General features: G+C 62.6%; 1 protein-coding gene across 1 annotated transcript in view; it reads left to right on the top strand.

Moving 5' to 3' along the window:
• Window positions 1–13,033, top strand: part of LOC137677464 (DNA-directed RNA polymerase II subunit RPB1-like) — a 40,855-nt gene extending 27,822 nt beyond the window's left edge. Inside the window, 20 exon segments of the mRNA XM_068424770.1 lie at window positions 780–1,026; window positions 1,979–2,079; window positions 2,154–2,258; window positions 2,654–2,836; window positions 4,507–4,710; window positions 6,375–6,561; window positions 8,120–8,157; window positions 8,159–8,234; window positions 9,366–9,515; window positions 11,795–12,112; window positions 12,115–12,152; window positions 12,154–12,228; window positions 12,230–12,265; window positions 12,267–12,473; window positions 12,475–12,537; window positions 12,540–12,639; window positions 12,642–12,710; window positions 12,713–12,774; window positions 12,776–12,877; window positions 12,879–13,033. Of these exon segments, the coding sequence (XP_068280871.1) occupies window positions 780–1,026; window positions 1,979–2,079; window positions 2,154–2,258; window positions 2,654–2,836; window positions 4,507–4,710; window positions 6,375–6,561; window positions 8,120–8,157; window positions 8,159–8,234; window positions 9,366–9,515; window positions 11,795–12,112; window positions 12,115–12,152; window positions 12,154–12,228; window positions 12,230–12,265; window positions 12,267–12,473; window positions 12,475–12,537; window positions 12,540–12,639; window positions 12,642–12,710; window positions 12,713–12,774; window positions 12,776–12,877; window positions 12,879–12,953 (2,436 nt within the window). The 3' untranslated portion in view covers window positions 12,954–13,033.
• Window positions 13,034–13,551: the final 518 nt, after the last annotated feature.

Below are 13,551 nucleotides of genomic sequence, written 5' to 3'. Positions count from 1 at the left end.
TCACGTGGCTTCATCTTGCCATGGTGGCCCCATGGCTTCATGATCTCATAGCCCTGTGGTGGTCCCCGTGCCATGTCCCACATCCGAGTGTCCTCCATCCTTGGATTCCCATGTCACCTCCCATGTCCTCCGTGCCATCCCCGTGTCCTCCATGCCCAAGTCCCCGTGTCATCTCCCATGTCTTCCGTGCTGTCCCCACGTTCTCCATCTCCATGTCCTCCATCCCTGGATCCCCAGGCCATCTCCTGTGTCCTCCATGCTGTCCCCATGTTCTCCATCCCCATGTTCTCCATCCCTGGATCCCCAGGCCATCTCCTGTGTCCTCCATGCTGTCCCCATGTTCTCCATCCCCATGTTCTCCATCCCTGGATCCCAGGCCATCTCCTGTGTCCTCCATGCTGTCCCCATGTTCTCCATCCCTGGATCTCTGTCCCTGGGTCCCCATGTCATCTCCCATGTTTCTCCATGCCATCTCCATGTTCTCCATCCCTGAGTCCCTGTGCCATCTCCCATGTTCTCCATCTCCCATGTTCTCCATCTCCCATGTTCTCCATCCCCATGTCCTCCATCCCTGGATCCCTAGGCCATCTCCCGTGTCCTCGTGTCCTCCATGCAGTCCCCACCTTCTCCCTCCCCACCTTCTCCCTCCCCACCTTCTCCCTCCCCACCTTCTCCAGCTCCACCTTCTCCATCCCCACCTTCTCCATCCCCATGTCCTCCCTCTCCACGTTCTCCACCCCCATGTCCTCCACCTTGCTGAAGCCATGTCACCCCCTCAGGACATCTTGTGCCGCCTGGAGCACACCACGCTGCGCAAGGTGACGGCCAACACCGCCATCTACTACGACCCCAACCCTCAGAGCACGGTGGTGGCCGAGGACCAGGAGTGGGTCAACGTCTACTACGAGATGCCCGACTTCGACGTCAGCCGCATCTCGCCCTGGCTCCTCCGCGTCGAGCTTGACCGCAAGCACATGACCGACCGCAAGCTCACCATGGAGCAGATCGCCGAGAAGATCAACGCTGGTGGGTCCAGGGGACACGCTGGGGTGGTGGGGGACACTGGGGAGGTCCTGGGTGAGCACTGAGGGCATCTGGGTGACGTGGGTGATCATTGAGGGCATCTGGGGAACGTTTGGAGGGTCCTGGAGGGCTTTTGGGGGATCTTGAGGGACCTTTGGGAGATCTGGGGTGAGTATTGAGGGCGTTATGGAAGACTTGAGGTCCTGGAGGGCTTTTGGGGGTCTTGGGAGATCATTGAGGGCATCTTGGGGGGCTTTTGGAAGGTCCAGGGTGAGTATTGAGGGCGTTATGGAAGACTTGGGGGGTCCTGGAGGGCTTTTGGGGGTCTTGAGTGATCATTGAGGGCATCTTGGGGGGCTTTGGGGGGTCGTGGGTGAGTATTGAGGGCATTAAGGAAGGCTTGGGTGTCATGGAGGGCCTTTGGGGGGTCATGGGTGATCATTGAGGGCATCTGGGGGGCTTTGGGGGGTCGTGGGTGATCATTGAGGGGGTTAAGGAAGGCTTGTGCGTCCTGGAGGGTCTTTGGGAGGTCCTGGGTGAGCCTTGAGGGCATCTGGGGAGGCTTTGGGGGGACCTTTGGGGTGCTTCCAGGGAAGACTTGGGTGTCCTGGGTGACCCACCACACTCTATGGTGACCTTTGGGGGGTCTTGGGTGAGCCTTGAGGGCATCTGAGGGGCTTTTGGGGGCTCCTTGGTGAGCACTGAGAGCATCTGGGGAGCTTTTAAGGGTCATGGGTGAGCCCTTGAGGGCATCTGGGGGGGCTTTGGGGACCTTTGGGGGGACCTAGGGAAGACTTGGGGTCCTGGGTGACCCACCACACGCTGTGGTGACCTTTGGGGGGTCTTGGGTGAGCCTTGAGGGCATCTGGGAGGCTTCTTGGGTTCTTTTGGTGAGCCTTGAGGGCCTTTGGGTGGCCATGAGGGTGGGGTGGTGACCACCATGTCCCCTGCCCAGGCTTTGGGGACGACCTCAACTGCATCTTCAACGACGACAACGCGGAGAAGCTGGTGCTGCGGATCCGCATCATGAACAGCGACGAGAACAAGATGCAGGAGGTGGGGGGTGGTGGCACCCATGGGTGGGGTGGGGACACGCCACGGGCTGGGTGTCACCCGTTCGGTGTCCTCAGGAAGAGGAGGTGGTGGACAAGATGGATGACGACGTCTTCTTGCGTTGCATCGAGTCCAACATGCTGACGGACATGACGCTGCAGGGCATCGAGCAGATCAGCAAGGTGAGGGGGGGACAGGGGCACCCATGGGTGCTCCTGGGGGCGCTGGGGCTCCTGGTGGGTCCTGAGGAGCACGTGGAGGTCTCCAGGGAGACCGTTAGGAGGTCGAGGACACCCACGATGACACCTGTAGGCACCTAAGAAGGTCCATGGGTACCTGGAGTGTCCCCCCAGGTGCCCAGGCAGCACCCATGGGTGCTCATGTGGGTGCCCAAGTTCCTGGTGGGTCCTGAGGAGCACTTGGAAGTTCTCCATGGTGACCCTCAGGACGTCCAGGATGCCCACAGTGATGCTTGTAGATGCATTTGAAGGTCCATGGCTGCCTGAGATGTCCCCCCAACCACCCGAGGAGCACCCATGGGTGCCGCTGACCCCTTCTTCTCTCCCCCCCACCCAAGGTCTACATGCACCTGCCGCAGACGGACAACAAGAAGAAGATCATCATCACGGAGGATGGGGAGTTCAAGGCTCTCCAGGAGTGGATCCTGGAGACCGACGGCGTCAGCCTCATGCGGGTGCTGAGCGAGAAGGACGTGGACCCCGTGCGCACCACCTCCAACGACATCGTGGAGATCTTCACCGTGAGTTGGGTGGGGTGGGGTGGGCGTCTGGGGCCTTGGGTGGTGGGTTTGATGGACATCTGGGGGCCTGGATACTTGGTGGAGGGGTTTGATGGACATCTGGGTCCTTGGTGGTGGGGTTTGATGGACATCTGTGTGCCTGGACACTTGGGTGGTGGGGTTTGATGGACATCTGGGTGCCTGGATGCTTGGTGGTGGGGTTTGATGGACATCTGGGTGCCTGGACCCTTGGTGGTGGGGTTTGATGGACATCTGGGTGCCTGGACCCTTGGTGGTGGGGTTTGATGGACATCTGGGTGACTGGACACTTGGTGGTAGGGTTTGATGGACATCTGGGTGCCTGGTCCTTGGTGGTGGGGTTTGATGGACATCTGGGTTCCTGGTCCTTGGGTGGGGGGGTTTGATGGACATCTGGGTGCCTGGACACTTGGTGGTGGGGTTTGATGGACCCGATGGACATCTGGGTCCTTGGGTGGTGGGGTTTGATGGACATCTGGGTGCTTAGACACTTGGTGGTGGGGTTTGATGGACATCTGGGTGCCTGGACCCTTGATGGTGGGTTTGATGGACATCTGGGTCCCCAAGGTTCCCAGAGACCTGGGTTCCTGGGCCCTTGGGTGGTGGGGTTCCCAGGTGCTGGTGTCTCCAGGGTTTCTGGGTCCTTTGGGTGATGGGTTCATGGACACTTGAGTCCTTGGGTGCCTGGATGCCTGGGTCCTTGGGTGGTGGGGTTTGATGGACATCTGGGTCCCAAGTTCATGGACACCTGGGTTCCTGGACACTTGGGTGGTGGGATTCCAAGGTGCTGGTGTCTTCAGGGGTGATGGGGTCCCTGGCCCCCTGGGTCCTTGGGTGGTGGGTCCCGGGGGGTGATGGGGTTCCTGGACACTTGGGTGGTGGAATTCCAAGGTGCTGATGTCTTCAGGGGTGATTGGTCCTTGGGTGATGGGGTTCATGGACACTTGGGTCCTTGGGTGATGAAGTCCATGGACACCTGGGTCCCAGGGGTGATGGGGTCCTGGACCCCTGGGCCCTTGGATGGTGGGTCCCAGGGGTGATGGGGTTCCTGGACACCTGGGTCCTTGAGTGGTGGGGTTCCAAGGTGCTGATGTCTTCAGGGTTTCTGGGTCCTTGGGTGATGGGGTTTGATGGACATCTGGGTCCCAGGTTTCATGGACACCTGAGTCTTTGGTGGTGGGTCCCAGGGGTGATGGGGTTCCTGGACACTTGGGTGGTGGGATTCCAAGGTGCTGATGTCTTCAGGGTTTCTGGGTCCTTTGGTGATGGGTCCCTGGACACCTGGGTCCTTGGGTGGTGGGTCCCAAGGGTGCTGGGGTTCATGGACCCCTGGGTCCTTTGGGTGATGGGGTTCATGGACACCTGGGTTGCTGGACACTTGGGTGGTGGGATTCCAAGGTGCTGATGTCTTATGGGGTGATGGGTCCTTGGGTGATGGGGTTCATGGACACCTGAGTTCTTGGGTGCCTGGATGCCTGGGTCCTTGGGTGGTGGGGTTTGATGGACATCTGGGTTCCTGGACCCCTGGGTGGTGGGTCCCAGGAGTGATGGGGTCCCTGGCCCCCTGGGTCCATGGGTGGTGGGTCCCGGGGGTGATGGGGTCCATGGGTGGTGGGTCCTTGGGTGCCCACCCACCGGCGCCACCCCCGCAGGTGCTGGGCATCGAGGCGGTGCGCAAGGCGCTGGAGCGGGAGCTCTACCACGTCATCTCCTTCGACGGCTCCTACGTCAACTACCGGCACCTGGCGCTGCTCTGCGACACCATGACCTCGCGCGGGCACCTCATGGCCATCACCCGCCACGGCGTCAACCGCCAGGACACCGGGCCCCTCATGAAGTGCTCCTTCGAGGAGACGGTGGGGGCATGGGGGGGCTGGAAAATGGGGCGGGGAGGGGGGTTTGGGGGGTGTTTGGGGGGTTTGGGGGGGTGGAAATGGGGTGGAGAGGGGGGGTTTGGGGGGTGGAAGTTGGGGTTTGGGGTATTTGGGGGGGTTTGGGGGGTATTAGGGGGGTTTGGGGTGTTGGGGGGGCTGGAAGTTGGAGGTTGGGGGGGTTTGGGGGGCTGGAAATGGGGCTGGGAGGGGGGTTTGGGGGGTGTTGGGTTTGGGGGTATTAGGGGTGTTTGGGGATATTGGGGGGATTTGGGGGCTACTGGGGGGGTCTGAGGGTGTTGGGGGGGCTGGAAGTTAGGGTTTGGGGGTGTTGGGTGTGGGGGGTGTTGGGGGTGTTGGGGTATTGGGGGAGGTCAGGGGTATTGGGGTTTGGGGGTATTAGGGGGGTATTGGGTATTGGAGGGGTTGGGGGGATGAAAGTTGGGGTTTGGGGGTGGAAATGAGGCTGGGAGGGGGGTTTGGGGGGGCTGGAGGGGCTGGGGGATACTGGGGGGGGTTGGGTGTGTTGGGGGGCTGGAAATGGGGCTGGGAGGGGGGTTTGGGGGGTGTTGGGTGGGTTTGGGGGGGTGAAAGTTGGGGTTTTTGGGGTATTGGGGGGGTTTGGGGGGGTGGAACATGGGGCAGGGAGGGGGGTTTGGGGGGCTGAGATAGACTGGGAGGGGCTGGGGGGGTGTTTTTTGGGGTGGGTTAGAGGGGATCGGGGGGGGTACTGGGGGATAGTGGGGATAGATTGGGAGGGGGTGGGGGGGTGTTTTGGGGGTGGGTTAGAGGGGTTTAGGGGGTACTGGGGATACTGGAATAGACTGGGAGGGGCTGGGGGGTGTTTTTGGGGTGGGTTAGAGGAGTTTAGGGGGTACTGGGGAGACTGGGAGGGGGTGGGGGGGTTAGAGGAGTGGGTTAGAGGTTTGGGGGGGTACTGGGGATACTGAGATAGACTGGGAGAGGCTGGGGGGGGTGTTTTTGGGGTGGGTTAGAGGGGTTTAGGGGGTACTGGGGATACTGGGATAGACTGGGAGGGGCTGGGGGGGTGAAACTTGGGGTGTTGGGGGGAGTTGGGGGGTGGAAATGGGGCTGGGAGGGGGGTGTTGGGGGGTTTGGGGGGGTGAAAGTTGGGGTTTGGGGGTATTAGGGGGGTTTGGGGGTGTTGGGGCTGGAACTTGGGGCTTTAGGGGTGTTAGAGGGGTTTGGGGGTATTGGAGGGGTATTGGGGGGTGTTTGGGGGGTATTGGGGGGGTTTGGGGGTGTTGGAGGGGTTTGGGGTATTGGGGGGGGCTGGAAGTTGGGGCTTTAGGGGTATTGGGGGGGTCGGGGGTGTTGGGGGTATTTGGGGGTTGTTGGGTATTGGGGGGGTTCAGGGGGTTTGGGGGTGTTGGGGGGGGTCAGGTGTGTTGAGGGGGGTATTGGGGGGCTGGAAGTTGGGATTTAGGGGTGTTGGGGGTGTATTGGGGGGTATTTGGGGGGTATTGGGTGGGTTTGGGGTATTAGGGGGTGTTGGGGGGTATTGGGGGGTATTTGGGGGTGTTGGGTGTTGGGGTGGGGGGTATTAGGGGGATTTGGGGGTTTGGGGGTACTGAGGGTGCGGTGGGTGGTCCGTGGGGGGGTCCCTGATCCCTGGGTGCCCCCCCCAGGTGGACGTGCTGATGGAGGCGGCGGCGCACGGGGAGAGCGACCCCATGAAGGGGGTGTCGGAGAACATCATGCTGGGGCAGCTGGCGCCCGCCGGCACCGGCTGCTTCGACCTCCTGCTCGACGCCGAGAAGTGCAAACACGGCATGGAGATCCCCAGCGCCCTGCCGGGGCTGGGCGTGGGCGGGCGTGAGTAGGGGTGGGGGGCACCCCGGGGTGGGGGGGGGGCACCCATGGGGCGGGGGAACCCGGGGAACCCAACACCTCAATCCCATGGGGGTGGAAGGGGACGTGGTATAAGGGTGATGGTGTGAGGAACCTCAACGTCATCATGGTGGCCACCGGGGCTGGGCGTGGGTACCCCCCTGGGTGCCCGTATGGTGGGTGGGGGGCACCCATGGGGCGGGGGAACCCGAGGAACCCAACACGTCGAGCTCGTGGTGTAAGGGTGGTGGTGTGGAGAACCTCAACGTCATCATGGTGGCCACCAGCACCCAGCCCTGGGTGTCCCTCTGGAGCCCAGAGTCCCCCATGGTGGGTGGGGGGCACCCATGGGGTGGGGGAACCCGAGGAACCCAACACGTTGAGCTCGTGGTGTAAGGGTGATGGCGTGAGGAACCTCAACGTCATCATGGTGGCCACCAGCACCCAGCCCTGGGTGTCTCCCTGGGTGTCCCCTGGACCCCAGAGTCCCCCATGGTGGGTGGGGGGCACCCATGGGGTGGGGGAACCTGTGGGGGGCACCCATGGGGCAAGGGAACCCAAGGAACCAACACGTTGAGCTCGTGGTGTAAGGGTGGTGGCGTGGAGAACCTCAACGTCATCATGGTGGCCACCAGCACCCAGCCCTGGGTGTCTCCCTGGGTGTCCCCTGGACCCCGGGGTGCCCCCATGGTGGGTGGGGGGCACCCATGGGGCGGGGGAACCCGGGGAACCCAATACCTGGGTCCCATGAAGGTAGAAGGGGACGTGGTGTAAGGGTGATGGCATGAGGAACCTCAACGTCATCATGGTGGACACTAGGGGCTGGGTGTGGGTACCCCCCTGGGTACCCGTATGGTGGGTGGGGGGCACCCATGGGACTGGGGAACCTGTGGGTGGCACCCATGGGGTGGGGGAACCCAAGGAACCCAACACGTCGAGCTCGTGGTGTAAGGGTGATGGCGTGGAGAACCTCAACGTCATCATGGTGGCCACCAGCACCCAGCCCTGGGTGTCCCTCTGGACCCCAGAGTCCCCCATGGTGGGTGGGGGGCACCCAGATGTCAGGGTATCCCAAGCACCCCAGTATCTGGGTCCCATGGGGGTGGAGGGGGACATGGTGCAAGGGTGATGGCATGAGGAACCTCAACGTCATCATGGTGGCCACCTGGACCCCAGAGTCCCCTGTGGTGGGTGGGGGGCACCCATGGGGTGGGGGACCCCGAGGAACCCAACACCTCAATCCTATGGGGGTGGAAGGGGACGTGGTGTAAGGGTGGTGGCCTGAAGACCACCATCAACATCATGGTGGCCACCAGCACCCACCCCTGGGTGCCCCCATGGTGGGTGGGGCACCCAGGTGTCAGGGTCCCCCAAGCACCCCAGTAACCTGGTCCCATGAGGGTGGAGGGGGACGTGGCACAAGGGTGGTGGCCTGAAGACCACCATCACCATCATGGTGGCCACCAGCACCCAGCCCTGGGTGCCCCCCGCACCCCTGGGTGCCCCCCGGTGTCCCCTAATGCCCCCCCCGTTGTCCCCGCAGCCACCGGAATGTTCTTCGGGTCGGCCCCCAGCCCCATGGGGGGGGATGTCCCCGGCCATGACCCCCTGGAACCAGGGCGCCACCCCCGCCTACGGGGCCTGGTCCCCCAGCGTGGGTACGTGGGGGGGTACTGGGGAGACTGGGAGGGGCTGGGGAGGCTGGAGGGGTGGGTTAGAGGGATTTGGGGGGGTACTGGGGATACTGGGATAGACTGGGAGGGGGTTGGGAGGATTAGAGGAGTGGGTTAGAGGGGATCGGGGGGTACTGGGGATACTGGGATAGACTGGGAGGGGGTGGGAGGGTGGGTTAGAGAGGTTTGGGGGGTACTGGGCATACTGGGAGGGGCTGGGGGGGTGGGTTAGAGGGGTTTGTGGGGATACTGGGATAGACTGGGAGGTGGTGGGGGGGTGCGTTAGTGGGGTTTGGGGACATACTGGGGATACTGGGATAGACTGGGAGGGGTGGGGGGGGGGGTTGGGGTGGGTTAGAGGGGTCTGGGGGGGTACTGGGGGTACTGGGATAGACTGGGAGGGACTGGGGGGGTGGGTTAGAGGGGTTTGGGGGGGTACTGGGGAGACTGGGATAGACTGGGAGGGAGTTTGGGGGGGTACTGGGGATACTGGGAGGGGCTGGGGGGTGGTTGGGGTGGGTTAGAGGGCTTGGGGGGGGTACTGGGGTAGAATGGGGGTCATGGGGTGGTTGGAGGGGCGGGTTGGGGGGCACTGGGGCAGATTTGGGGTCTCTGGGCTGTTTGAGGGCCAGGTTTGGGTCCTGGGGGTAGATTTGGGGTCCCAGGGGCAGTTTTGGGTCCCTGGGGTAGATTTGGGATCTCTGGGGCAGTTTGAGGGGGCAGTTTTGGGGTCCTGGGGGCAGTTTTGGCATCCCTGGGGTAGATTTGGAGTCCTGGGGGCAGTTTTGGGGGTCCTGGGGGCAGTTTTGGGGTCCCTGGGGTAGATTTGGGGTCCTGGGGCAGTTTTGGGATCCTGGGGGCAGTTGGGGGAGGCAGTTTGGGGGTCCCTGGGGTAGATTTGGGGTCCCAGGGGCAGTTTGGGGGGGGCAGTTTTTGGGTCCTGGGGGCAGTTTTGGGGATCCCTGGCTTAGATTTGGGATCCTGGGAGCAGTTGGGGGGGGGCTGTTTTGGGGGGCAGTTTTTGGGTCCCTGGGGGTAGATTTGGGTTCCGAGGGGCAATTAGGGGTACTGACCCCCCCGTTTTGCCCCCCCCCCCCCCCCTTTTTGCCCCCCCAGGCAGCGGCATGACCCCGGGGGGCGCCGGCTTCTCCCCCAGCGCCGCCTCCGACGCCAGCGGCTTCAGCCCCGGCTACTCGCCCGCCTGGTCGCCCACCCCCGGCTCCCCCGGCTCCCCCGGCCCCGCCAGCCCCTACATCCCCTCCCCCGGTGAGTGGGCGACCCCGGGGACCCCCAAATACCCCCCAGGGACCCCAAATACCCCCCGACATCCCCAAATACCCCCCGACACCCACAACACCCAAATACCCCCACAACACCCCAAATACCCTCTGACACCCCAAATACTCCCAACACCCCCCCAACACCTGAAATACTCCCTGACACCCCCACAACACCCCAAATACCCCCCAGCACCCCCAAATATACCCCACATACCCCCCGATACCCCCAAAACACCCCAAATACCCCCCGGCACCCACAACACCCCAAAACAACCTCCGACATCCCCAAAACAGCCCCCAACAGCCCAAATACCCCCCTGACACCTCAAAACAGCCCCAACACCTCCACAACACCCCCAAATACCCCCTGACACACCCCAAACACCCCCACAACACCCCCAAATACCCCCTGACACCCCACAACACCCAAAACAACCTCAGACACCCCCAAAACAGCCACAACACCCCCCCGACACCCCAAATACCCCTGACACCCACAACACCCCCGAACACCCACAACACCCCAAATACCCCCCAAACACCCACAAGACCCCAAATACCCCCTGACACCTCAAAACAGCCCCCAACACCCCCACAACACCCTAAATACCCCCTGACACACCCCAAACACCCACAACACCCCAAATACCCCCCAATACCCCAAAACAGCCCCTGACACCCACACCACCACAACTACCCTCTGACACCCCCCAATAACCCCACATACCCCCTGACACCCCCAGAACACCCAAAACAGCCCCCAACACCCCAAATACCCCGACACCCACAACACCCCTGAACACCCACAACACCACAAATACCCCCGACACCCCACATACCCCCCAACACCCCAAAAGAGCCCCCGACACCCCCACAACACCCCAAATACCCCCGACACCCCAAAACAGCCCTGACACCCCCACAACACCCACAAACACCCACAACACCCCAAATACCCCTGACACCCACAACACCCCCGAACACCCCCACAACACCCCAAAACAGCCACAACACCCCCCCACAACACCGCAACTACCCTCTAACACCCCCACAGCACCCCACAACAGCCCCTGACACCCCCACAAACACCCCAAAACAGCCTCTGCCACCCCGCAACACCACAAATACCCCTTGACACCCCACAACACTCCAAAACAACCCCAATACCCTACAACACTCCAAATACCATCCCACAACACCTCAAAACAGCCCTCGACACCCCCAAAACACCCCACAAGATCCCCCAACACCCCTCCAGTGCTCCCACAACACCCCCAAACACACTACAACACCCTACAAGACCCCTCCAACACCCTACAACGGCCCAACACCACCTTAACACACTATGGTGCCCCAACAACCCCCCCAAAACACCCCCAGACACCCCCAAACACCCTACAACGGCCTACAGGACCCCCCAACACCCCAAAAACACCCTACAGCGTCCCAACAACACCCCTACACTGCCCCTGCAACACCCCAAAACACCCCAACGCCACCCTACGCCACCCCAACAACACACTACAACATCCCAGTGCCCCAACACAACCCCCCAACACCCTAAAACACCCTACAGTGGCCTACAGGACCCCCCAACACCCCTACAATGCCCCTACACCCCAACAACACCCCACAACATGCCTCGCAACACGCCAACGACACCTCCAAACACCTCCCCAACACCCTACAACGCCCTACAAGACCCCCCAACGCCCCTAGAATCATCCCAACACCATCTCTCAACGCCCCAACAACGTCCCAACACCCCACAACACGCTCCAACACCCCTACAGCACCCCACAACACGCCTCACAATGCCCCACAACACCCTACAACGCCCTACAAGACCCCCCAACACCCCACCACCTCACAACGTGCCCCCAACACTCCCACAATCCCCTACAATGCCCTTACGAGACACTCCCCAACACCACACAAACACCCCAACACCTCACAACACCCCTAATACCCCCACAACTCCCCATAACACCCCCCACAACACCCCACAGAACCTCCAGAACACCCCCCCAACACCCTTACAATGCCCCTGCAACCCCTCCACCAACACACTACAACACCCCAACAACACCCCCACAGTCCCCCTGACACCCTGAAACACCCCCCCAACACCCTACAACACCCCCAGACGCCACACACCACCCCACAACACCCCTAACACCCCCATAATACCCCATTAACACCCCGCAGAGCCTCTACAACACCCGTCTGGGGACCCCCCCCTCACCCCATTGTCTCCTCTCACAGGCGGCGCCATGTCACCCAGCTACAGCCCGACGTCACCCGCCTACGAGCCGCGCTCGCCGGGGGGCTACACCCCGCAGAGCCCCAGCTACAGCCCCACGTCACCCAGTTACAGCCCGACCTCGCCCAGCTACAGCCCCACCTCGCCCAACTACAGCCCCACGTCACCCAGTTACAGCCCGACTTCGCCCAGTTACAGCCCAACGTCGCCCAGCTACAGCCCGACATCGCCCAGCTACAGCCCGACCTCACCCAGCTACAGCCCGACTTCTCCCAGCTACAGCCCGACCTCTCCCAGTTACAGCCCCACCTCACCCAGTTACAGCCGACTTCGCCTAGTTACAGCCCGACGTCACCCAGTTTACAGCCCAACTTCGCCCAGTTACAGCCCAACATCTCCCAGCTACAGCCCAACTTCCCCCAGCTACAGCCCGACTTTCTCCCAGTTACAGCCCAACCTCTCCCAGTTACAGCCCCCACCAGCCCCAACTACAGCCCCACCAGCCCCAACTACACCCCGACCTCACCCAGTTACAGCCCACTTCTCCCAGTTACAGCCCCACCAGCCCAACTACACCCCGACCTCCCCAACTACAGCCCCACTTCCCCCAGCTACGCCCCACCTCGCCCCAGTTACAGCCCCACCAGCCCCAGTTACTCCCCTTCCAGCCCCCGCTACACCCCCGCAGTCGCCCACCTACACCCCCAGCAGCCCCAGTTACAGCCCCAGCAGCCCCAGCTACAGCCCCCACCTCCCCCCAAGTACACCCCCACCAAGCCCCAGCTACAGCCCCAGCTCCCCGAGTAACCCCCGACCTCCCCCAAGTACAGCCCCACCTCCCCCAAGTACAGCCCACCAGCCCCAAGTACAGCCCCACCTCCCCCACCTACAGCCCCACCACCCCCAAGTACAGCCCCACCTCCCCACCTACAGCCCCACCTCCCCCGTCTATACCCCCACCAGCCCCAAGTACAGCCCCACCCTCCCCCACTTACAGCCCCACCAGCCCCAAATACAGCCCCACCTCCCCCACCTACAGCCCCACCAGCCCCAAAGGCTCCACCTACAGCCCCACGTCCCCCGGCTTACAGCCCCACGTCCCCCACCTACAGCCTCACCAGCCCGGCCATCAGCCCCGACGACAGCGACGAGGACAACTGAGCCGGGGCAGGTCGGGGGGGGGGGCAACAACCCCAAAATACCCCCCCAGAGGCTGTGGGGCTGACCCCCAAGTTGAGGCAGGGGGTTGACATGGCAGTTGGGGGGTGACCCCCGAGTTGGGGGGTGTGACATTTAAGGGTGGGGTGGGGGGGGGGTGATGCTTAAGGGGTGACCCCCCAAGTTGGGGTGACCCCTGAGTTGGGGGGGGTGACCCCCAAGTTGGAGGGTGACCCCTAAGTTGGTGGGGGAGGGGCAGGCAAGGGGGGACCCCCCCTTCATTTAGGGGTGGGGGGTGAGGTGTAATTTTATTGGGGGTCGTTAGTTAATGAGGGGGGGATAAAGGGGGGGTAATTAATCGGGGTGGTGGGGATGGGGCACCCCCTGGTGGTGGGTTGGGGGGGTGGGGAGGGGTCTGCTCCTCCTCCCCCACACTTTAGTGGGGGGACGGGGGGAGGGGAACCAGCCGCGATTGTTGATTTTTTTGGGGGTAATAATAAAAATTTTATTGATTTTCAGTTGCGGCTCCGTGGGGGGGGTGGGGGAGGGGGCGGGGGGGGGGATGGGAATCACAGGGCCCCTCCCCCCCTGCCCCTTTTGG

Source organism: Nyctibius grandis, unplaced genomic scaffold, assembly GCF_013368605.1.
Source record: "Nyctibius grandis isolate bNycGra1 unplaced genomic scaffold, bNycGra1.pri scaffold_71_arrow_ctg1, whole genome shotgun sequence".
Taxonomy (NCBI): Eukaryota; Metazoa; Chordata; class Aves; order Nyctibiiformes; family Nyctibiidae; genus Nyctibius; species Nyctibius grandis.
Note: the sequence above shows the minus strand (reverse complement) of the source record. Positions and strands in the feature narration are given on the sequence as shown.